The sequence below is a fragment of the Dicentrarchus labrax genome, unplaced genomic scaffold (genome assembly GCF_905237075.1).
Source record: "Dicentrarchus labrax unplaced genomic scaffold, dlabrax2021, whole genome shotgun sequence".
In the NCBI taxonomy this organism is placed as follows: Eukaryota; Metazoa; Chordata; class Actinopteri; family Moronidae; genus Dicentrarchus; species Dicentrarchus labrax.
The window spans coordinates 18,804,664-18,828,600 of record NW_026136702.1 but is presented as its reverse complement, the minus strand read 5'-3'; the positions used below and the strand labels follow the sequence as shown (position 1 = coordinate 18,828,600).

Below are 23,937 nucleotides of genomic sequence, written 5' to 3'. Positions count from 1 at the left end.
ACGTAATTGCAGCCTGACAGGATGCAGGACTGCTACTGAATGTTTTGACAGAGATTGAACTATGTCCTCATTTTATGAGGATATTTGTTTAGCAACTAGAACATTTTTTCGAATTTTCGAGCTCAAGAATGCTGCTTTTTTGAAAAAAATAGGGATCAAAATAGCTCATATTCCTAAAGTTGAAGTCTTATTTTGGCATCAAACTCCTCACTTCCAGACACATTAACAGATCTGTTTTTGTTCTGACTTACTTTATACATTTCCTTAATATGATGTAAGTGCCCTAAATCTCAACAAAAGCATCTGCTCTCATCCCATGTGATGCTGACAGTGGACAAAGTGTGTGGGATTGCACTAAGGGCAGACTGTTCTCAGCGAGTATTTTATCCTTTGTTGTTGTTGTGCAATAAGACCAAAACATAGCAACAGCTGGGCTGCGTTCAGCCGCGCAAGGGAGTCAGCAGGGCTGCACAGAGAAGTCTTTGCTGGTGTGACAGGATTATGTGATAGAAACATGCTGTGCTCATGCGTAGCCAAATATTAAATAACACTACTGTCCCGGGTTTGAGGGGCCGAGCTGAGTGCTGTTGTCATGCTGCCATGGTGACAGTAACCATGCACTGGGTAATGTTTACAGAATGTTTAGCTTATCACAAAGCAGGCACATAGGGTGACTGGACCAGATGAATCAAGTGTGTGTGTGAGTGTGTTTGTGTTTGTGTGCGTGTAGGTGTGTGTGTGTGTGTGTTTGTGTGTGTGTGTGTGTGTTTGTGTGTGTGTGTGTGTGTGTGTGTGTTGTGTCTCTCTCTCTCTCTCTGTGTGTGTGTGTGTGTGTGTGTGTGTGTGTGTGTGTGTGTGTGTGTGTGTCTGTCTATGTCTGTGTTTGTGTCTGTGTCCTACTTTCTGTATTTGATTAACAAATTACAGCCAATTGCTCATATTGTGAATGGATGTACTGTGGGACTGGCACTGCTTAACACTGCTACATTTTCCCACTGAAAGTAGGCTATTATAACTACAGTGAGTGAGAAAGTTAGGTAACACTTTATATGAAGACCACATTTATAGTGCATTATGGGGGCATTCATAGTGAATTATAATGCATTCATAATCCTTAATGACTACTTACTTACTTTGAACATATTTATATTTAAGGTTACAAATGTTACTTGTAAGCCTCTGTACTTTGGCTTAATAATATCTTATGATGCAGCAAAAAGTATTACACTTTACTTACCACCAACAATGAAACATTACAATGAGGCATGCATTATTTTAGATGGAACAATATTTACTTCATGTTACTTGACATATGCAAAGATAACTTGTGATACTGCGTGGACTATTATAGCATACTATGAGTCCTTATTGCAGTTGATTGTTGAGGTTTGTATAGGTGACTATAGCCAGTCATAATGCATTATAAGTCAGTTATTTGTCAACAGTTAACATCTAGTTTATGACTAATCATAAAGACATAAAGTCATATACAATGTCATAAAGTCAAAGACATAATCATAAAGCATCATGAATGCATTATAATTCACTATGAACAGCCCCATAACGTGCTATTGGGGTGTTACCGAAAGGATAAAGTTCTGTATTATGTGGTCTGTATGTCATATACTATACTGTAATATCCTCCAGATGTTGTTTTGTAGTAAACAAAACAGAAGGAGACTTCTGACATGGTAACAGTGTGTCTTAATCTTTTCCGATTTCAAAATACCAGCAGCTGTCTGGATGCATCAGAGGACATAAAAACTGATACTTGGCAACCCTGATACATATTAGGTTGTAAACTGGTTATGAGTGGTTTGAGAAGATAAACATGCCAAGACAAGAGACAAGCAACTGGCAAGATGTTATTCCATCTCAGCTGTTGGTAGCCTAGCTGGCTGTGCCACTAAGCTAAGCTAAGATGAGACTGAATGCTCCCAAACCTGTCCCAAAGCTCTTTAATATAGTCAGCTGCACAATAAGACAACACCTTACAGCTGTATGAACATTTGTGTATTTATTAATGGACTAAATTATAGTGAATTAATAAATGTGTAGTTGTTCAGAAAAGTAGGAATACATACATACAAGACTTTTTATTTTTATTTTCTATTTTTGTATTTTAGCTATGGTGCATGTCTCTATGATTGGCTATGTCAATATCAGTCTACCAACTAAAAGTCCCGACTGAAATATCTCAACAACTGTTGTTGTTGTTGTTGTTGTACACACATTCATGGTGCACAGAGTTGAATCCTACTGACTTTGGTATCCTGAATTCTGCCCCCAGCAGGTCAAAGGTTTTATTTATTCCGTTTTTGGGTTTTTTTTTTTTTTTACATACTTGATTGCTTCGTGTATTGGTTTATGACTAAACACCCCCAAAACTAATTTCATTCCCATCAGCCTCAGCTGCACTTTGTATTTACTACTAATTATCAAATGTTAGCATCTAGACTAAGATTGTGAACATGGTAAACATTATACGTACTTGCTGAATGTAAACATGTTAGCATTGTCAGTTGGAGCATCCTAACATGCTAACATTAGCATTTAGCTCATTGCACTGCTGTGCAACCTCACGGAGCCGCTAGCATGGCTGGTCCTTCCTCTTCCTGTAGGATAATGTACAAACCGTTCTCAGTTCCATCTTGTACACAAACGCCTCAAGTGCAGTTCTGCTTTCACCATTTTTAAATTTGAGAGTATAAGGTCCATGAAACTGTGGTAAATCTTTCCTGTAAGCTGGTGACACTGCTTGTTACTCACAATAACTGTTTTATCTAAATCCTTTACATTATTCAGACGGATGGAAACATGTACATTAACTATCAGCAGTTCATACTCCTCTGCAGTATGGTGATAATGACATTTGATATCTGGGTTCCTGCTGGTCAGCAGCAGTTTGCTTCATATTGGCTGCCAATTATATTTTCTTAAAATCAAATAGAGTACCAGTATAGATTCTTCCTGCCAGTGAAACATATTCTCAAGTTTGATGTAATCCATCACAATAAATGTGAGACGTTCATTTGTTCAGGGTTTGTTGATTAAGTCCCAGTTGAGGGGATGAAATCATCGGCATCATAACCTTTATTGCCACACAGACCGCTCTACTCTTTTTGTTTAGTGCCCTTTTGTTAGCCGGGACAGCAGCTGATTTGAAGCCAAATTTTATTTCAAGCTGAGGTCAATTACAGCATGCTTTCAAGAACAATAAAGAATGGAACATTTTGTAAATATAATCACATGACGTGTTCCAAAATGATTAGAGGAAACGCAAACCAGATGTAGACAGCTGTAAATTGGGTTTAACTCTAAATTCTCCTTTAATTAAAGCTTGAGAAACATTTCAACATCTGGATCAGTTTCATACATTTTCCTGAATGCTCCTATACCATGTTTGATTAGTCATCTTGCCTTCTGACTCCCATGATTACAGTTTAATGGAGCATTTTGTACATTCGGTCCGTCTAATGTCGCATATATTGTGACCGTATTGTATTGAGGAGCATACAGTATAGTACTATGAGACTGTGGGTGTCATTCTATGTAATTACACTTAGTCACTAACTGTAATTAGGTAGGGGTGTCGTCACTAAGCTCACAAACCACTGTAATTGGCTGTGGATAGACAAGCAGACTCTCATTTCACACTAAAGTACAGGAGCATTTTAATAGCAGCCTGTCAGTAAGGCCGCTATCTATTTTCCAGTGGTGTACTATGGCCTTATTTGAAATGTTACACTCTGAGCAGCATGACAGTGTACATGTTCAACAGTTTTTGCACAAAAGACAATTGCTTGGGGATTTTCACAGCCGTAACTGTACTCGCATGAGCCCAAGAAGACACATGTATATCGGAAAGTACCAAGGGACATAGATTGTTCCCAGTTTGAAGAGTTACCTGATTGAAATGATAATAGTGTGTTTCATTGAGGGGAGGAGAGAAGGCGGGACTGTGTCTATGGAGAACGAGTCTGGAGGGAGTTCAGATACCTGTTGGAAACTCACTGGCAGCCATGTGTGATCTCTTTAAGCTTTACTCTCCACAGGGGAAGTCATCTGAGACACTTACTGCAAGAATTCACTGTATGTTCAATATGCGTGTTTGTGCAAAGATTCCTGTGCAAACGCCACAACTCTGCACAGATATTCAAGAAATCAAAGAAAACTGTTTTTTTAAGGATAATGAAATTCAATTTTTCTAACAAATTCCATGAAAATACTAAAACAAACAATGGACGGATCCTACTAACAAGTATTATCTGTGAGTCCAAACCTTGACATGTCTTATGTTCAAAAAATATTAAAAACATGTCAATGAGCCACACTAGCTAGCTAAAATGATTCCGATTGAAGATTTCTGATTAAGTGTTTACATGGGGATATGATCTAAGCGGGTCTGGTGTTTACATGTGCCGATGCATTAAACAGCTCTGAAGAAGCAAAAGTTTAAGTGGACTTGTTTGTATAGGTTGTTATTTATTATTTTCCTGCTCTCTAGGCATCCAATAATGTTCAGTTCTTTAAGTGTTTGTATCAAAAACATTTAAACTAGTAAAGATTTTTCCCATTTTAAAGATTTAGGTGTTTACGTGGAGCATTTTTATTCTGTTTGGGCTTTTGGGCTTTTAAATTGATTATAATCTGAATATTACGCTCCATGTAAACGTAGATAGTGTCATACTGCACCTGTGTCAGGTCAGACCCAGGCCCCCCCCTTGGTGGCGCCCCTGGCTCCAGTTAGATAGCATCTGATCTAGCGTCTGACAGACTACATGAAACCATGAGTATGCACAATCTCATAACTGCCGTAAACATTAAAATAACCCACCATACACACACACACACACACACACACACACACACACACAGTTCAACCAGTCAGGTGAAGATCTAGATTCCACCGAAGGCAACGGGGTCATCATCATCACCATGGTAACAGGCAACACAGTGATGCAAGCAAGCATGATGTCACCGAATAAATCATCCATGGCCTGCGGGTGTTTTTGGAACCACAGTGATTGTGGGTTTTTTTTTTTTTTACTTTTGGTACTGAGTAAAATCTGGCGTCGCTCTGAAATGCAGAACAACAAGACAAAGGGAAGAATTCTTGACGAGGTTTATTGTTTCAAAATACATACATGAATAGAACTTCATCGAAGCATGTCTGCTCTTCACAGTGCATACATGTCCCAACAGAGGAGTGTAAAGGCTCTACATGCCCTTTGGGGAAAGACGGCGGAGGTAGTCGGCTCGAGTTTAGAGCAGAGTGGAAAACAACACAAACCTTCATAACATGTTTACATGAACTGCAATATCCCAATATTAACCTGATAAAGTAAAAAATCTGAATAAGAAGTGGCTACAGTGATGATTACCTTAATCTGAATAAGGCTGTAGTTGAAGAAAATATTAAAGTAGGGCATATTAAGTACTTCAGTTTTAATTAATGAGCATTTTAAACTAGTTTTTACCTTAAATACTCAAATAGACCCAAAGAGTTTAACACTCAAAAACTGAGATAATCTGCTTCATCGGGACTGTGTGGGTGTGATTTGATCAGATTTGATTGAGAAGTCTGATTGCTGCACATATTGTGACATCCCATTTCCAAGAGTCCCGCCCACTTCAAACCACAGATAAAACCAAACAGACATGAATCACACAGAGAGCGCATCCTTAGTCATTCATGAGACTCCGCTACGGAGCATTATAGAAGCAATACAGGAGTGGAAGAGTTCAATAAGAACTCAGGGAATCAGCTTGTTTGAACGCTGTCTTCAGCAGTAGAATTGCAGTTCATGTAAATCTTGTGAAATGCTTTGTACATGAGAGGTTTTGCTCCAAGATGCTTGCTTTTACCTAGTGGTTGGCTGGTTTTGCAGGTAGATTTCTGACAAAATAGTGAACAAAAGGTTAATCCTCGAAAATGGATATAGAGCACTTTGGAACAAAAATCAGCACATGACCATCTTAAACAGATTTAACACAGCTTTTAGCAATAATACCCCAATCTTCCAGAAATTGTCAAAGAAAATATAAAAATGTAATCGCAATATTACTAAATAATGTCCATACTTTCACATAAGCGGTACCAATTTTAGCAGAGATCGTCCACCATTTTAAACTTATTTTATAAACATACATTATAGAGTGATGAGGGTCGAGTGAGGCACGGAGGTAATCCCACCAAGATGTGGGATACATCTTCAGCTTTCTGTCAAGGTAAGAATATAAACAGAGCTACAGTAGATCCTCACAGTTTGGCAAAATACAGTGGAGCATGTTGGTATCATCTGAACATGATAAAAAGTTGTTTCCATAAGAGCAAGAGGTGACTGCTCCCCTATTTCCACCAAACAGGAGCACAATGTCCCTTAAAATGTGCAAAAGGAACACAGAGCAACAGCAGATTAACAGTGCAGGGAACTCTCTCCTAAAGATTCAACATCTAACATCACACACAGCATACTGCACATCTATACCATCAGACCACGACGTAACCAACGCAATTCAATCAGATGCATTTGCAGTCATTTATATTCATTATTTATCCTGTAAATGGATACATAAATTCTTCATTACATTAATATAACTGGTATTACCAGCACTGCAACACATAGCATCGTGGCTACGAGATAGAGATTCACAACACATCTAAACACAACTCATGCTGGTATATGTGTTTAGTCCTACAGCCGAACGGTGTAAAACATCTATTAAAAAATTATTCAGATTTGTTAGGCATGCTAAATAAATGTAAACAATTATAAATTTATGAGATTGGCACAACATGTGATGCTGGACTGAGTCATATGTCTTCAATTTAGAGAAATTGCTTTCTTGACAAACGTTAGATGAGATGATACCATCTTCATGCCTGTACGATAAATATGAAGCTACAACCAGCAGCCAGTTAGCTTAGCAAAAAGACTGGAACAGGAGGAAACAGCTAGCCTACTATCAATTTATGAACTCATTAATTTATATATTATATATTTCATCAGTTTAATTTGTTTAAGCTTTATAGTTACCACATAGACATGAGGGAGGTATTAATCTTCTCATCTAACTCTTGGCAAGGAGATAAATATGCATATTTTCCAAATGCAGTCTGAGAGCGATTTAGAGATCAGTGTGTTTTCTGTCTTCAACGAGATGAGTAAAATGCCAAAAAAGAGGAACTGGATATAATTTATTATTAACAGTTAAAGTTATCTTTTCTAGTAATTAGCCTCTCCTACAATATCCTTCATTATTTCAACATGTTGTTTCATGTGTTTCAAAATGACAAATCTCACTTATTTTGAGAAACATATCTCACAATCTAAAGATTGTTTTAGATACTAACAAGATACTGTTTAAGAACAAAATAATAATAATTATGTTGTATGGTTAAAAAATATCCAGTAATACAAAATTAAAGAACCCTAAAGAGTCATTTTAAAATGTAGCCTTCATTTCTGACTATTTGAAAACGATAAAGAAGGAAAATCAAGCTTTTGTTTCCCACCTTTCAAAATTTCTTCAAATTTCTAAATTTTTCTTCCCTTTTCTCACAATGCCGACACCACAGCATCCCAAAGGCACCTCTCCATGACATCCAAAATAGGCATTACTCTGTGCTTTTGTTCTTTGTTATTGTTGGTGGAAGAAGGAACTTTTGTGTAAAAAATATAACAAATTTCTATGGATGCAGACGGCTTGAGGAGCATGACACATCTGACCTGTGAGAAGAATCGATCCAACAGCCTCCACTCTGTCCAGCAAAGTGGAGAATAATAAAAATAAAATAAAATACAGTACCAATACTTTCCCATCACCAACATCAAACCCCACTTGTTTTCCTCCCACAGCTGATGCAGGCACAAAACACAAGTTATAGAGGACACCATCAACCTGAAGTGAGAACAACAATGATGGTGAGCACCTGGTCACACTTCCTGTCACACACCAGACAGGATGTAATTCCAAATAAAGACATAACAAGCAAGCAACTAGAGAAGATACTGTTGCTGTGGCAAGCCGGAGTGGGTGAGAATCTCCTGGACAAAACAAAGCGATCTGCATTTTAAATCCTATTCTGGGATCCAACAACATAACAACAATCCTCTTCTCAATTTTTCTGCTTGTCAAACAACTGAAAAACAAAAATACAATTTCACATTTTCTTCTTGTGCTGATATTTAAAAGTTTACATTTACATATATATATAATTTCTCTATAATGCAATTTTAAGGTAAACAACAAACACTGTATGGACAAAGCCACTGTCCTACAGTCATGGTCAGTATATTCACCACAAAATCTCTCTATTAGCATTAAGACCAAGGGCAAACAGAAACAAAGTGACCCTGAGTTGGTACATGGCCTATTCTGGGGGTGAAAAGTGTAAAACAAGCTGCACATAGAAGTGAAAGAAACTGTAAGACTACACACTATCCCCAAATATCCTCCTGTTGTGCATGTGTATATTCTGTCTTGTATGTGCAGCATTTCGAAATTTCACTCGCGCTTGAAGAGGCCAAAGCAACTGTTGCAGGATCAGGCAGCTGACTGGTGTGTGTGTGTGTGTGTGTGTGTGTGTGTGTGTGTGTGTGTGTGTGTGTGTGTGTGTGTGTGTGTGTGTGTGTGTGTGTGTGTGGGACAGATCATTTTGAGGAGGGAGACTGATGATTCAACCCCATCAGTCCATTAAACCACAGTGATCCCTCCCTCCTCCGGCTCCCTGCTGCCCCAGTCCATCCACACACAGGAGGCCCAGGTGAGTCACTGGCTCCTGGGCTTCAGCTCAGTCCACACTCTGAAGAAGGTTCTCCGGGTCGAGGCGGTCATGTCCTCAGCTTTAAGATGACCGTGGCCAGGACGATGAAGAAGGTGTTCCAGCCCAGGGTGACTGCGAAGCCTCGCCACACCATCATCCGAGACAGACCCCAACCTGTTGGAAATATTTATGTTTATATATGTGTGTAAACTGTTTGTTGTTGCTTGTCAAATGGTAATTGACCCTATCTAAGTCCCGCCTCTTTTGGAACTCCTTTCCTGTACTTATTTGTTATGTGCTACGCTCGTCTATGTTGAAAGGCAACTACTTTTTGAAATTTCGAAAATTGAATTTTTTTTAAACCATCTTCTAAATTTATTGGGTTTTTCTTTCAACATAGACGAGCCTAGCACATAGCATATCTAAGCACAGGAAAGGTATTGGAGCACAGAGCAAAAAGGGTCAGTTATTGTCTAAACACAAGCAGCCACACAAGAACTCCAAAATAAAATACAGTCATAAAGCAACAGTTTAACATTTTGTAAAATAAGTTAGATTAGCTTGGCACAGAGGCTGGAAACAATGGGAAACAGCTTGCTCTGTCTAGACAAAAACCTCTAAACCAAATCCAACACAGCTAATATAACTCACACTCATCACGTTCTTATTATCTGGATACGAGTTTATCCAGGCTGTAGTGAATGCATGCAAGCAAAACATGGATATAAGAGATATAGTTCAAATGAATACAATCCGTGAATTTGGCAGGACACACTTGCAAAGAAGTTTCAGTTCATCCAAAGAATTGAATCCTGACACTGTCGACCCCTGCCTGTGTCTCATCTTCCACTGCACCTCTACGATAAGGCTTTCAAACAGGAAATAGCTCCTCTGACTTCCTGTGCTTGGCACGTATCATGTGACATGGAGGGAGCTCTGGGCCGTCATCAGGTCTTATTGTTCAGAGACGATGAGGTCAAGAGAAGGAGAAGGATTGGGACACGGAGCGAAACCCTTATACCTTACATTCCAGGAAGCTGAATTACACAGGATCCAGAGCTGATTAATGATTTAGACGACTGGCCGTTACACTGGCTACGTTGTCTAAGCCATGTGCATGCGTCTGACTCTAACACACGTTAACTACACACCAATAACCAAAACATTATGGAACTAATGAGTGTTGTGTAACATGCGTGAGTACATTACCTCTGTACATGATACATCGAAGGGCTTCTGAGGCGTAGGTCTGAGGAAGAGCCAGGCTGATGTAGCGCAGAGGATATGGGATACACTCCACAGGCCAGATGATACCTACAGTACAGAACAGAGAGGATACTGCGTAAGACGTCATTTACACCTGCTGTTAACATACAGTCTTTAACTGGCTGTTCTATGCTAATAATGAACCACATAAAGCATTTCAACAATATCTGGTTTCTGTTTTACTTGAACCATCCAAAGCAGAGAAGGAAATGAATAAGTGGCAACAGAAAATAACATGAAAAACAACAGCCTGGAAACAGTTGAGAAAATGCTCTCAGGAATGCAATCGCATGATCTTCATCACCAGTTGACTAGTTCAGATTTGCCTTTTTTTCCTGAGTACTTTGAAGGAGTGCTGACTGAAATGCCCAGTAGTAATAATTTCTGCCCTACGGGGGTCGACCACATCAAATCATTAGCAAAACACATGATATAGACATAGTGCAAGATTGTGGTTGTTGTCTTCATTGTTAAACCATGAACTACACAATCCAGTCTTCCTGAAGAGTTTTGGTGGTGTCAACCAACCCAACAAATATTCATATACTCTACCAACACACATCCAGTTCACAACGACATCAAAGAAGTTATAATCAGTTTTCCTGGTTGAATAATGGTCCAGCAAGGCCTACCGCTGATGATGAGGTTGGGGTAGAAGATCCCCAGGGCAGCCTGGTTGGCACTCTGCTCGTCGTCGATTGCGGCTGAGATTACGAGGCCAAACGAGATGCCAGTGACGCCCTGCAGCACAATCAGAATTATGACCAGCACCAAGGATCCTTCATTAGGTATCTGCAGAGAGAGAGAGTGAAAGATGGGGGTAGAAGAGTGAGAAGAGATAACAGACTAAGACAAGTTCAATCAAGTTAGGTTCACAAAGCTGCAGTGGACCTAAAAATGTAATAAACTGGTTAAGAAAGTGAGATAAAGAGTGTCATATAAATGATTGTTACTGGCACGAAATATAAACAATAACAATAATATAAATACGAAATATACAGTGTTACAGCCAACTTTTTAGAATGGATGAAAATGGTATTTCTCCATTTTTCAATACACAGCAGCAAATTCTACACTCTATAATATACAATTTAAAGATTGCTCTCATTTCAAAGTCAGACCATGTTTGACAAATTTCTCATAGTTTTCTGTATCCACTTGGAATACATTTTGTAAATCCTTAAGGCGAACTTCACTAAAGTCTATTTCCTGGCAATGGGGAGTATTACTGCATATGAGAAAAATAGTTGAATAAAGCAATTTGTGATTGTGGAGGCAGCTGCATTAAAACTGATAGAGTGCCTCAAGTGATGTCACTCGAGTCAGCACCGGTTGCCGCTGAAGACTACAAGTCTGGACAAAAACTGGGGGAGTGGAGCCAGAAACAAGTGAGCTCACCAGACCTCTGTAGCCTGCTCTTCATCTAACTTAACTGCTTCTCTGACCAAACTCTATGTATGTAAAAACTGGGATATAAAGGACTATATATCTGGTTTGGCTGCATCACATCTTGATCCCTTTGTTTAAACTGTCCGACAACATTATGGGAGTGCGATGCTAAATTAGTGGAGTGCTCATTTAAGGAATATGAGAACAGATGAGAAGATAAGATCAAGACAAATGGACATAAAGGGAACAAGGGAGAAACCTTCAGAGACAGAAACACTCTGATGTTCTGCACTGATCTTTAGCCAAAAACACTACAAGAAATGGAAAGAAATGCCACTGCTGATTAAGTTTAGTTGTGAATCACACAGACAGAGGGGAGTGTAAGCAGAGTGGAGGCCTTGCACAGGACATTAAACTATTCAAAATCAAACAAAAACAGAGAGAAAAGTCTCAGCTCCGAAGATTCAAGGTGATAACTCTCCAAACTTGAGGAGAATCTGCAGGCATTTGTAAGAGTCTCCTGGTGTGTGTGTGTGTGTGTGTGTGTGTGTGTGTGTGTGTGTGTGTGTGTGTGTGTGTGTGTGTGTGTGTGTGTTGGTGCACTTGTCCTCAGTGTGTTAAGACACTATCCGTCTCCCCTGACAACGTGCAAAAATAGACCTGCACCGAGAGGCCACATGACTACTCGGTTGCCACAGCAATCAAGGGCTGTTGTCGTGGCGATCCCACAGCGATCCCTGTATATAGCCAATGCTGGAAGTGATTTATGCAGTGGTGGTCTCTTTGGACTTCAGCACCTCAATTAACACACACACACACACACACACACACACACACACACACACACACACACTGACAGACAGAGAGACGAGAGCACACACCCATAAAAAGCATGTGCCTACATGGACTGAACGCACAGATACAGAAGCAAACAGAACACACACACACACACACACAAATTATATCTATCATCTCTTGTCTGTGTGCCTTCTCCCTGTATTGATCCTACACACATGTCTATTGAAAATCAATGATTCGACAGAATACCCACGTTCCCACTGATTCGTTGTTCACACAGTAAACGTGACCCTGCTGACCTTCAGACTCCGATGGACTCACACACCAAGATTTATTTCCTCTCACACACTGTCACATGTACATTTTATAGCAAATTTTAGAATGACACAACATGATCTTGTAAAATAAAAGTCTGCATAATTATGCCTCTAATGCGCTGTACCGTAAAATCTGATTTTTGCAATGTGGTAAAAATGCAAATGAGCAGGGTAACAGACCTGCAGGGTTTGTGACACATTAACCTTCAGCATGTCGAACTCTCCACAAACCAAATCATATTAGGAACGCCGTGACTTTTTAAGGGGATTTCGACTCCTTTTATGAGCCTTCCAGTCTCAAGAAAATGGCTTAAACAGCAACTTAAATAGAACAGGAAATATTATCATGTGTGTCTACCTCAAGACTCAAGACTTTCACATTGACAGTGTTGTAAACAGGATTGATCCTCACCAGCGAGGTGAGACTGGAACAGTCAGCTTTGTTTGTACAGTATAATCAAACCTGTATTTCTATTGGTTGTTTTATTACTTAGTCTATCTTTTCCCGCTGTTACTTTCTTCCCTGCAGGTCTTGTTTTAGCTGCTGTCTTGATTTTGCTGCTGTAAAGACCCGCTTCCCCAATCAATAAAGCCTCATCTTATCTGAAGAGTGTTTGCGTTTGTCAGTGTCGGTTTTATTGCCTGCATCAGGAGGACAAACCTTGAAGACGAGCAGTATGAAGAGGAGCAGCAGGAGGATCTGAACGCTGATGACAAACAGCTGAGAGAAGAGGTGAGCCAGCATCGTCTCCAGAGAGCTCACACCTGGTAGAGAGACATAGACACACAGAGAGAGAGAGAGAGAGAGAGAGAGAGAGAGAGAGAGAGAGAGAGAGAGAGAGACACACACAATGCGTTATTATTCACTTATAAGTTCTGATATCTGAAGTAAATCGACATTAACACAGGTTCATTCAGTCTGATCTGAATCTAAATGGCTATAACAAAGACAAAAGAAAATTAATTTTTGATGATAACAATACAATTTACAGCTCCCTGTTAAGTTATTAGTCCTTTTAAAGCTATAAAATCAATAATTCATTATGAGTAAAAAAGAAACCCCCAAACAACTCCCCCGGTGTGTTTGCTTCCTAATCTCTGATCATATTACTCCCCCTTCTGGTCATATCTCAAATTACATTCAAATGACACACTGTGAGGTTCATGTTATTTTATTAAATGTCTAGCACGAACTTTTTTGCCTACGGTCAAAGGATTTAAACTAATCTAAAGATTAAGAGCAAATCTTTTTTGCTTTCTTGCTTTCTTTCTTTTTGCTGGTCATTTTGCTATCTTTTCCTTTTCCGTCTTTTGTGTTTAATTTTTTCCCTTCTATAAAGCTAGAAAGTGCTAAATTGCACATTTGAGCAGTAATAAGTGACCTTAAATATTTATTTCAGTCAAACTAAAGTCTTCTACTTTGGGAACACACTAAATGTACACAGTATGTACAATATACTAATTGTTATAGGATACTAGGAACATTACATTGCAGTTTCAGTGTTCATACTTCATTTTCTCACTCTTCACGGTTTAAATGCACAGAACCATAAAAACCTGCATAGAATTAGTAAGTACAATAGTAGTAAGAGAAATGGGAAATGGGACTTTTATGTTTGTGTGGAACTGTAGGAGAAGTGTGAACTTTGACCTCTCACCTGCAACCCAGCATCTGTCCAAAAGCCCCTCCTTCCTCTCCAGGACAAAGGAGAGAGCTGTCAGACCCACGGCCAGGTAGAAGGTGATACTGGAGGGCCAGAGAGGAAGAGGAAGAGGAAGAGGAAGAGGAAGAGGAGGAAGAGAGAAACAAACTGGAAGTTCAATGTCAGGTTGACGTGTAGGTAAATTGTTGGTTCAATCCACCGGGGTTACTGAGAAAAGATACGTGATCATCAAATGTTTCCACCATATAAGACTATTTATCATCAGCGACATGTGTTTTAATACAATCTCAAACATTCCCTCTTAAAACCACTGTACATACATGAACAAGAGGAGAGTGAAAAGTAAATAAAAGGTTTTGTTCAATATGTATAGGTTGATAACGGCTATCTAACTTAATATTACATCATCCAGCCCACTGACCTGAGGACAGCTCCAGGTGTCACAAACGTGGTGAAATCTGTGTTTTGGCTGCCATAGATCGGTTCTTCAAACTGAAAGACGACAGCAACAAAAGATTGGAATGAACTGTATTATACAGCAAGTAGCATCAGCAGCACTTATGTACTGTTGTCATCTTGTTGGTAAAGTACTTTCTCATTTAAGATTGAAACATAATCAGGGTTTTCTCTTTCTTATGTTGTAATTACACTCATTTATTGAATCTATTATTATTATATTATTTTACCTTTATTGGCAGGGAGACCAGATACGACATCCTGCCCAACTTATTATCCACAAAAGCCTGCAAGAGATGACAGAGTAACAATCTTAACAAGTTCGAACAGTATAAGGATGTTGCATGGCAGATTGTAACTTACATTAGGGCATCATTCAGTGATTCAGTGTTCAGTGTAATCATGATGTGATGAAAAGAAAAAAGGTTTTGTGTAATACATAATCGTAAAAAACAGTTAAGTGCCTTGAACATCAATATACAATATCAATATTGATTAAGCAAGAGTGCTGAGCCAAGTGTGTTAAGTTTGAGTCTAAATTAAACATCAGATGTCTTCAGATCTGAATTTTCTGTATGTGCTGAACATCTTTTGATGGTAGCTCTCCTTCACAGCATGACAACATCTGAATATTCGCACAAACAAACCTGAAAGGCCTCATGTAGTTTCTTCTGCAGCATAACAGCAATTTGTCGATCTAGACAACACATAAACAGCAAAAATGAACAACTTCTCCGTCTCAGATTAACAGTAGATAATGAAGAAATCTCAGAAAACTCACAGTAGAATATTACTTCAGTTATAAACTTCTTTAAATGGACCCTTTTAAGCAAAAAGACTACAAACTACGAGAAGGTTTTCCATCTTACTTGTCAGGTCCAGCCAGACGTGTAGTGATCCTCCATCAACCACCTCTCTAGAAACCTGCCGCTGAATCATCCTGTAAAGTCAGGCACATGGTCACAATCTGAAAAAAACCTCCCTGAGTTTGCAAATATATTCAACCGTCAGCAACAATCAATAAAACTGGAATGTAAATGTTGCAATAGAAGCAAAAAATGAAATGCTGAAGATGCCAATTTACTGATGTGCACAACACAAGCTTTTTACAGGTACGAGATAGATTACTAGAGATGAAATCAGTAGACAGAGATGTATGAGAGCATGTGACGATTAAAGGGGCAAAACACTGTACTTTTTCACTGGGGATCTATTTTGGCATTCACTTATATTCCTATATGAAGGTTTGACTCAAACATAAATCTTCATGTAAGCAAAGAGGGAACAGTTAGGGTTTGAACTAAATAAGAAATAGCAGCTTTTGGAAGCATGTAGGGTAACCCACAAACTCTAAAGTGCTCCTTTTTTATTATGAATTCATCCGTGACAGTGTGACCTCAAAGCTAATTAGAAGCAAAACTAATTAGGTCACAAATCTACGTGACTATAGGCTGGTATCACTGATCTAAACAAAACTTGGAAGGTTAGTTAGGCTTATTACTTCCCTGAAATCAAAAAAAGCAATGCCTTTGGCCTTGCTGTGACATTGAGGATATTATAATTCATGCAATTAAGTAAATTTAACTTTGTTTAAAAGGTGAAGCCAGGCTTCGAGTTTCTTCCTGCTTCAGTGGAAGTGGATTGTAATTGTTTCTTGCTTTCCTCCCCTAATCTGTTACAAACCCTTAAATATCTTTGCAATAACCACCGTGTCCTGTTCCAGTGTTTGTGTATGTAGGAAGTCTACAACCAGACAGACTTACTTTGCAGGCTAATGGCATTTAGCCAGAAAAGTTGAGGTTTCAGCTCCTTTAAGCAAACAGAACTGCAATGCTGCAACTAATGATTTCATTATCAATTCATCTTATTGTTATTTTCTTGATTAATCAGTCATTTTGTCTATAAAATGTTATAAAAATAGTGCCTCTAACAAGTCTTTAAATTGCGTGTTTTTTTCCAACTAGCAGTCCAAAAGTTCAAATCACATAAGACAAAGAAAAGCGGCAAATCCTCTCATCTGCGAAGCTTTTTTCTCTTAATAATGAATAATAGTTGAATTTTCCTCAATATATTACAAGGTAGGTTTGCATTACCCATCATGCCTTGTCCACACAATAATTAATAGACAATGAATAGATGCAAACCTTTCACCTCATGAAATCACATCTGATCTAATTAGAGAATCAGCCAGAATATAACTCAAACTGTTTATTTCCACATGACAGACCCAGGAGAAGACACCTCTTGTTTTCCACAGGCAGGTCTGTCACATGAACGGCACATGATTCAGTAGGAATGTACGTTTGATTGGTCGATGCTAAGCTGTGACCTGGCAGGTGTGTCAGGGACAGGAAGGACCAGACTGTCTGCCCAGGTATTACAAACACACAAATACACGCAGAATGTGATTCACACCCAAAGCAACAACACATGCCCATTGCCCTCCAGGGTTGACTCATCCTCACATGATGACAATTCTGAGGTGTGAGTTGGTGTTGGTGTGGTTTCTGTGTGTGTTTATGTGCGTTAAAGACAGACAGGGAGTGAGAGAGAGAGAGAGAGAGAGAGAGAGAGAGAGTTAGAGCAATAAAGAGTGCAAGTAATAATAATAAAGTAGTAAGAGTCCCATGATGAAATCTTTTACCTAGTCAACCATTTTTTAACGCTTGTTAAATATTATACTCACCAGCAAGTTCATTACTGTCTGCATCAAACTTGCTGTATCTGAACCCAGGTAAGTGTAAGATACATCTTAGATAGATGGCCTTCATGTACATCAACTTGTGTCCCATTAAAGCCCCCAGTACTCCTCACCAGATTTGCATAAATCCAGAACAAGGTACCTTTCTGAAATGTCTGATGCTGCAGTGTATTAGCTGGATAAGTTGCAGCTGATAACATAATTTCTACTTGATGGAAACCTCCTCATTCTCTGTCAATCAGACCCTGGATTCTTCTTTAATGGATTTTATACACTGCTACATGTCAAAGAGTGACTGAAGACATTGCCACTCCCCATTTGTGTTTATAGGGAAAGCAAGTGGCTCTGTGTGGCTACACATTGAGTGCTCTGCACGCTTAAATGCTCACAGTGACAATGTTAACATGCTAATGTTAAGTAGGTAGTAGTAAGCATGCTAACATTTGCTAATTGGCTCTAAACACAGAGAACAGCTGGGGCTGATGGGAATGTATTTAGGACAAATTAAATGTTTGACCTGATGATGGTGCTATATAGAAAGTCATGAGATCACCCAAATTATTCCAATTCACCCTGAGGGGAACATGAATGTTTGTCTCAAATGACAATCCACCCAATAGTTGAAAAAGCTCGAACCCATGAACTTGACCTCATGCATGTACCACAGTGTAAGTTATGTGATGGTGATGCTGCATTTAAATTCATAATAATGAAGGCATAAAGGCTTTACATCTGCATGAAATGGTCAAGATCTGTGCGCAGTGAGGTTAAGAGTGAGTGTGTTCATCATGTTTCCCTGTGTGATCAGTTTGTCTCTGCTCTGCTGGAATGCTGTCTGTGCATCACACTGGCATTTGGATGGAGTTGGCCTGCTTTGCTGTGGGTTTTGTATGACTACTAAAAAATCCCTTTTGACGCACACAAACACAGCCTTCTGTAATCAGCATTGGCACTGCACGTGCATAACATCATCTGTGCTATGACATCTATCAAAAGATGAGGAAGGTAAAGCATGTAGGGGGTCGAATCATGTCAGGTTATAAACAGGTCACACTAGCTTCTGGAACTTAATTTTTTTAAATATTATCACAAAGAGTTTTTTTTTTTCATTCACATGCAGACTTGCTCAAAAATCCAAGTTGTGCATTTGTTTTGACAGTGTTTAGTATGGTGGCCCGGAGAGCTAGACAACACGTGCAGAGAGAAAACGACCAAATACAGAAACGCTGCAAGTGGCACAGACAGCAAAACTGTTTCCAGGGGACACTAAAAAGTGATGTACATGGCTGGGACACGCTTGTTGTTGCGGTGGTTTGTGACTCAAGAAGTCACTGAAGTTGGCTATCTGCAAGTGGTGTTAGAAAATTAGCAAATTGTGAGTTTATTTGGTGGCCCAATTGTGTTCATCAGTTTTTAGAGTTCCCTGGGAACGTTTTCCGTTGTTGTCTGTGCTACTTTGCGTTTCTGTATTTGTTTGAGTTTTCCGTATTTGCATGTGTTGAACTCATGCACGCCACAGTAGTTTTGTTAAATCTGTGCACACGCCGAGTATCTCTTTACACTGCTGCTTTGAACAAAATGCTGGACTTCTTACCATCTTTATACCTCAAAAGCAACATGTGACATTCAGCATCTACTTTACACCATGTGGACCAACTGAAATTTGTCCATGACACAAGTGTGAGCTCCAAGTTTAATGCGCAGGCCGGTACAGCAGGCAGCAACACAGTCAGACATCTCCTTTGATTTGTTCTTCTACTACATGTCTAACAACTGTCATATCGATTCAGTCATGAATGTCTTGCTGTGTTGATCACTTGAGTCCCTTTTTTTTTAACTCCACTCGGACAATTCACATATTATGTGCAAGTCAGCGGGCACAATGCAAGAGTTCCTGTTTGTGTTTTGTACTAATGTAGACGTGTTTTGCTCTCTGCTGATGTTGGCAGACCAACCACTTCAACATGAACTGGTGCACAGACGAGCTTATAGTGTCACATGCACGCCATCAGCAACCTGGCGTGGTGCAAGGCTTTTTTTGGCATTCATTGATTCATTATGAAATGATGGATAAGCTGATGACTGGAGCATAAAAAATAACTCGCTCTCTGTGTTACCCTAACCTTTTTGTCAGGTAGCTGGTGAAATTCTCGCCAAAGCCGATGACACCCCAGTACTCTCCGTTATAGATCCCATCGAAAGCATCTTTATGGGACAAGGGCACCTATGGACATATAAAGAACAGACACAATTCAATTTAATCTTATTATATAAAGTACATGCTGACTGGCCATCCTTCGCTTCAGTGACATTTGTATCCAGTGAAACACAATCAAAGCTTCTAATGTTTGTTATTGAGCAGCTACACAAGAGAGATTACATTTTAATGACAGAGAAGAGAAATATTTCTCATTTATTTATAATCATAATAGATATAGATAATAAATAAGTGAACACCACTTTACACACAGAGAAACAACCTTTCACCGGTTTCCTAGAGAATTCAAGTCTTAGGGTTTGTTTGAATGTGAATAGAAGTGAAACTTGTTAAATACAGAAACTGTGAGAGGCCTGTTATTTTCTTTCTGAAGGACGGAACAGATTTCAGTCACTCTGAGCTCTGGGACAAAATGTTCTAATTCAGTGAGCCACTAAACAAACAATCTGGTGAATAGTTAACGTAGCAATCTGTCATGCATTGTGATAATCAATCAACAAAAGAAAGTAAACCAGAATCTACTGAGAGATTCACAGTAAATATATCTGCTACAAAGAAAAAAACCAACAACTTTTTAATACATAAAGAAACTGCCTACTTCCTGTTTTGGTTGTGAAAACATGAGGGTGTGATCATGCCTGATATGTGTGTTATAAATGTCTCCCACAGTTAAATGAATACCTGCTGCACGCTGGAGTTGTCCAGGAAGGAGAGCAGTGATCTGCTGTAAGCGGAGGGGGAGGTCTCGTTGTTCACCACAGCAACCTGGATTCCCTTTGGGTCTCCTCCGACACACAAACAGATAAGAGAGACCTGGATGACGGGCAGCAAGAACTGGAAACACAACGAGCTGCAAACACAGGGGGAGAGAGTAGCAGTCAGTAATGCTGCACTAATATGTTGCTCATTGTAACTTAATAAATTACTAAATATTACTAATAGATACTATTTACTACAACATACCCTGGCATTCTCTTCATCCGCACCATTGTTTTGATCATCAGGGCGGCGATGTTTCTCCACTTTGGCAGCAGGTGTCTGGCTCGCACCTTCCAGTCCGCTGAACACACACAACAAACAAATAGTAACTTTAGTGGTAGAAACCAACTGGTACATTTACTCGAGTACTGTACAAATCTGAGGTACTTGAGCCTAGAATTGAATCTAAACCTTCCTCTTACCAAAATGAAGGTCCCTCTCTATAACCATTTTAATACCTTTTATGCCCTGAACTACTACAGCGTATGAAGAGATGTATTGATAATAAACACTGCAATAATGACTTCAGATAATGGTCACATTTGGTGTTTTGGAACTAAAATGAAATGGCATCAGTACCGGCTGTTTCAAAGTAGCACCTGAATATTTGGGAGTTTCCTCTGCGGCTCCTGGTCCGACCGTGAGAATTGGCCGACTCTCGTCCCGCCCACTCTCGAATGATTGGCTGTTCTCCAACGGCCCACCCTGCGGACTGGACTCCCGCTTTGAGTCGATCTGGTCCGACGTCTCACACAGCTGAAGGAAGGCTTGCTCCAGGGTCTGCAGCAGAAGATAATGTGGGTGAATGGGTACCACTACCAAAATACAGTATGTACACACAGCAGGAAAATATGGTCAATACTTTAGCCATGAATTGTTTTTTTGTTGTTGTTGTTGTAGTTGAAGATGAGATGTGCCTTCCTATTACTTATCCTTATTAATACTGAATATAAGGCACCTTTAATTGCCTTGGTTGATGATGAAGTGTGCTACAGTATTGCTTCATGAACAGCCTCCCTGCCCTGACTAACAGCACCCATGGGTGTCCATACATCCCATGAGTGTTTTTAACGAGTACTCACTGTTGCACTGTGCTGCTTCATGACTGCGTCTGGAGGACCTTCAGCCAGCAAACAGCCGTTCCTCATGAGACCGACCTGGAGAAGTGTTTGGAGAGAATATTTGTTCAAGTCTTATTTATAGGCAACAGGTCTTTTTAAAACAACAATGTGTTTATTTGTGTTTATTTATGGATAGGACATATTTCATCCTCTTCAAAAATCCAATAACATATCATGACACCTAAACATAAATCAAAACTTCAATTTCAATACACACCTACCCCCTCAAACCATTTAGAGTACATGAATAGTCCAATGAACACTAAGGCTACAGTCACACTTCACATAACTTAGTGCTCAATTCTGATTCTTTTGCCCATATCAGAATTTTTTGTTTACACTATTTTTAAAATGTGTCCCATTTCAGATTCTAGTGTGAACAGGTCATGGTCCTGAACTGACCGGTGTGTGAAAAACATCAGTACACACGCAGCTATATGGAGGCCACTGAAGACAGCGTTTGGTGCGGAGTCAGAGCAAACACAGGCCGGTTACGATTTGACCCCTCAAGTTTAGTTTGTACAGAAGTGTCACCCCAAGTGTGCCATTTTATCATATCGATTTGATCACATCTGGGATGCAATGGTATCATAACAGGGATTACAGATGTAAGCAAGCAGCCAGCAACATAACAGTAAACTTGTTTTTTTATGATCTCTTCTGACTTTACCCATATCATTTAACCCTGAATGGGGACATTACTGGGCTAGCTGAGCAGTCAGACTGGTTTTAGGGAAGAATTACTGGCTCTATGTTTACATGTAGCTGCATCAGTAAGAAACTAAAATGACTTTGGACCTGTTTTTTGTGTAGCCTAAAAAAAACTTTGATGCAGTTTCACAGGAAAGAGATTCAGTTTGCACAGAAAGCTGGAAACCACACACACAGCTCAACATGTTCGGACTGGAGTTCAAGCAGCATTTGAAGTCCCCAAGAGAAAGTATTTCATCTTAACATCAGACCATGACAAATATTAATTAAGTCTTAAACAGAAAACCACCATGGGACAATAAATTCTCAACTAAAACTCAGAAATTCTACTTAGTAGCGCTCTAAGGCAGAATTACACATTACAGTTGGCAAATTGTGCATGAAACTTAAAAATATCAATGAAAACAGAGAAGATGTGCAGGTGTTTTACACTTTTTTCAGGTGTAGTGTTAATATTCCCAATTTATCAGAAGGCCAGTATTACATTTTTCAGCCTAACACTAGATAACCACACGGAGATACACAGCATAGAGAGATAAAGCAGCTGCGGTAAGGAGGTTAGAGCTAGTTCAGCTACATAACAAATATTGCAGCTTTCCTGACTGGAAAAAGTAAACATGTTGCCTTTGAGAAACTGTTTGGTTTGTGGCATGTGGTGTGGGACTTACTGCTGTCGTGGAAATTCTTTCCCAAAACTGAGAGGTGCTAAGTCTCTGAAGAACTTTCGAGCCGGTGTGATAATCAAGACACTTTATTATATGCAGCATGGAGAGAAGACATCACAAGTATTCTCTCTAGTCCTCCAGAATGCTCTCCCTTATATCCATCTCAGTACATCATAAAACAGTGAACACCCCTGTCTGTCCTATTTATTTTACTAATGTCAAGTCCAGGTCTCTCCATGGCCTTGTCTACTTTGACCTACTGTTGACCCCAACTGCAAATTAGGACATTCCATGCCATAAAACACAACCCCTTAACTCAGGTCCCTATATCTACTACCCTCCCTAACACAGTTATCTCCCACACTGCGCAACAGAAGAGAAGTGAAATTTTAGCTTTTCACCCTTTCACCCTTTGCATGTTTCCTTAAATTCATTAGAACTGAACAGAAAATAAAAGGCCATATGCTCTTAAAGGAATAGTTTGAAATATTTGGAAATAAGCTTATTTGCTTTCTTGCCAAGAATTAGACGAGAAGATTGATACCACTCTCGTGTCTTAAGTATGGAGATAGAGCCAGAAGGTGATTAGCTTAGCTTAGCATAAAGAGTAGTTGCAGGGGGAAACAGTGACTCTTGCAAGCATATTGTTTTTATGTTTTCCATTGTGTATGGATTAACCAAACGAGATACAAGTCATCAGTTAGTTAACTAATTGAAAAAGTAATTTCTCATTACTAAACAGCAAAAATAATGAGTGACATCACTGTTACATTACTTTCATGAACTTATTCAACCTAAATCAAACACTTTCATTAAGCTTCAACGCCCACATGTCATATATTCTATATTTAAATGTGTAAAAGAAACAGAAAATACTGTTACTGACCATTACCAGCTAGTTAACATTACAACAAAAAGTCCAATTCTCAAAGAGAATTTCATCACATCCTCCAGCTCTGTAGGCTAGCCGATAGCTAATGTTACCAAGCCAGTTAAAACCATGTAAACATGTTATTTAGACAACTTTGGACATACTGCGAGACGCATTTCTCCTCTTTTGTTGACTAACTAGGGGAGATCTAGAGTAACTCTCAGTGGAAAG

The 23,937-nt window shown here is 39.3% G+C and overlaps 1 protein-coding gene across 3 annotated transcripts in view; it reads right to left on the bottom strand.

Annotated features, from left to right (window-relative positions):
- Positions 1-5,111: 5,111 nt before the first annotated feature.
- The window catches only part of abch1 (ATP-binding cassette, sub-family H, member 1), a 32,925-nt gene continuing 14,099 nt past the window's right edge, over positions 5,112-23,937 (bottom strand). For all 3 annotated transcript variants that reach the window (XM_051420466.1, XM_051420474.1, XM_051420481.1), the window contains 14 exons: positions 21,421-21,495; positions 20,938-21,118; positions 20,543-20,639; positions 20,261-20,429; positions 19,485-19,585; positions 15,530-15,600; positions 15,308-15,357; positions 14,891-14,947; positions 14,626-14,696; positions 14,199-14,287; positions 13,202-13,305; positions 10,669-10,828; positions 9,980-10,084; positions 5,112-8,944 (listed from right to left, as the gene is read on the bottom strand). In XM_051420466.1, the coding sequence (XP_051276426.1) occupies positions 8,838-8,944; positions 9,980-10,084; positions 10,669-10,828; positions 13,202-13,305; positions 14,199-14,287; positions 14,626-14,696; positions 14,891-14,947; positions 15,308-15,357; positions 15,530-15,600; positions 19,485-19,585; positions 20,261-20,429; positions 20,543-20,639; positions 20,938-21,118; positions 21,421-21,495 (1,437 nt within the window). In that variant the 3' untranslated portion in view covers positions 5,112-8,837. The remainder of the gene's footprint in view (positions 8,945-9,979; positions 10,085-10,668; positions 10,829-13,201; positions 13,306-14,198; positions 14,288-14,625; positions 14,697-14,890; positions 14,948-15,307; positions 15,358-15,529; positions 15,601-19,484; positions 19,586-20,260; positions 20,430-20,542; positions 20,640-20,937; positions 21,119-21,420; positions 21,496-23,937) is intronic.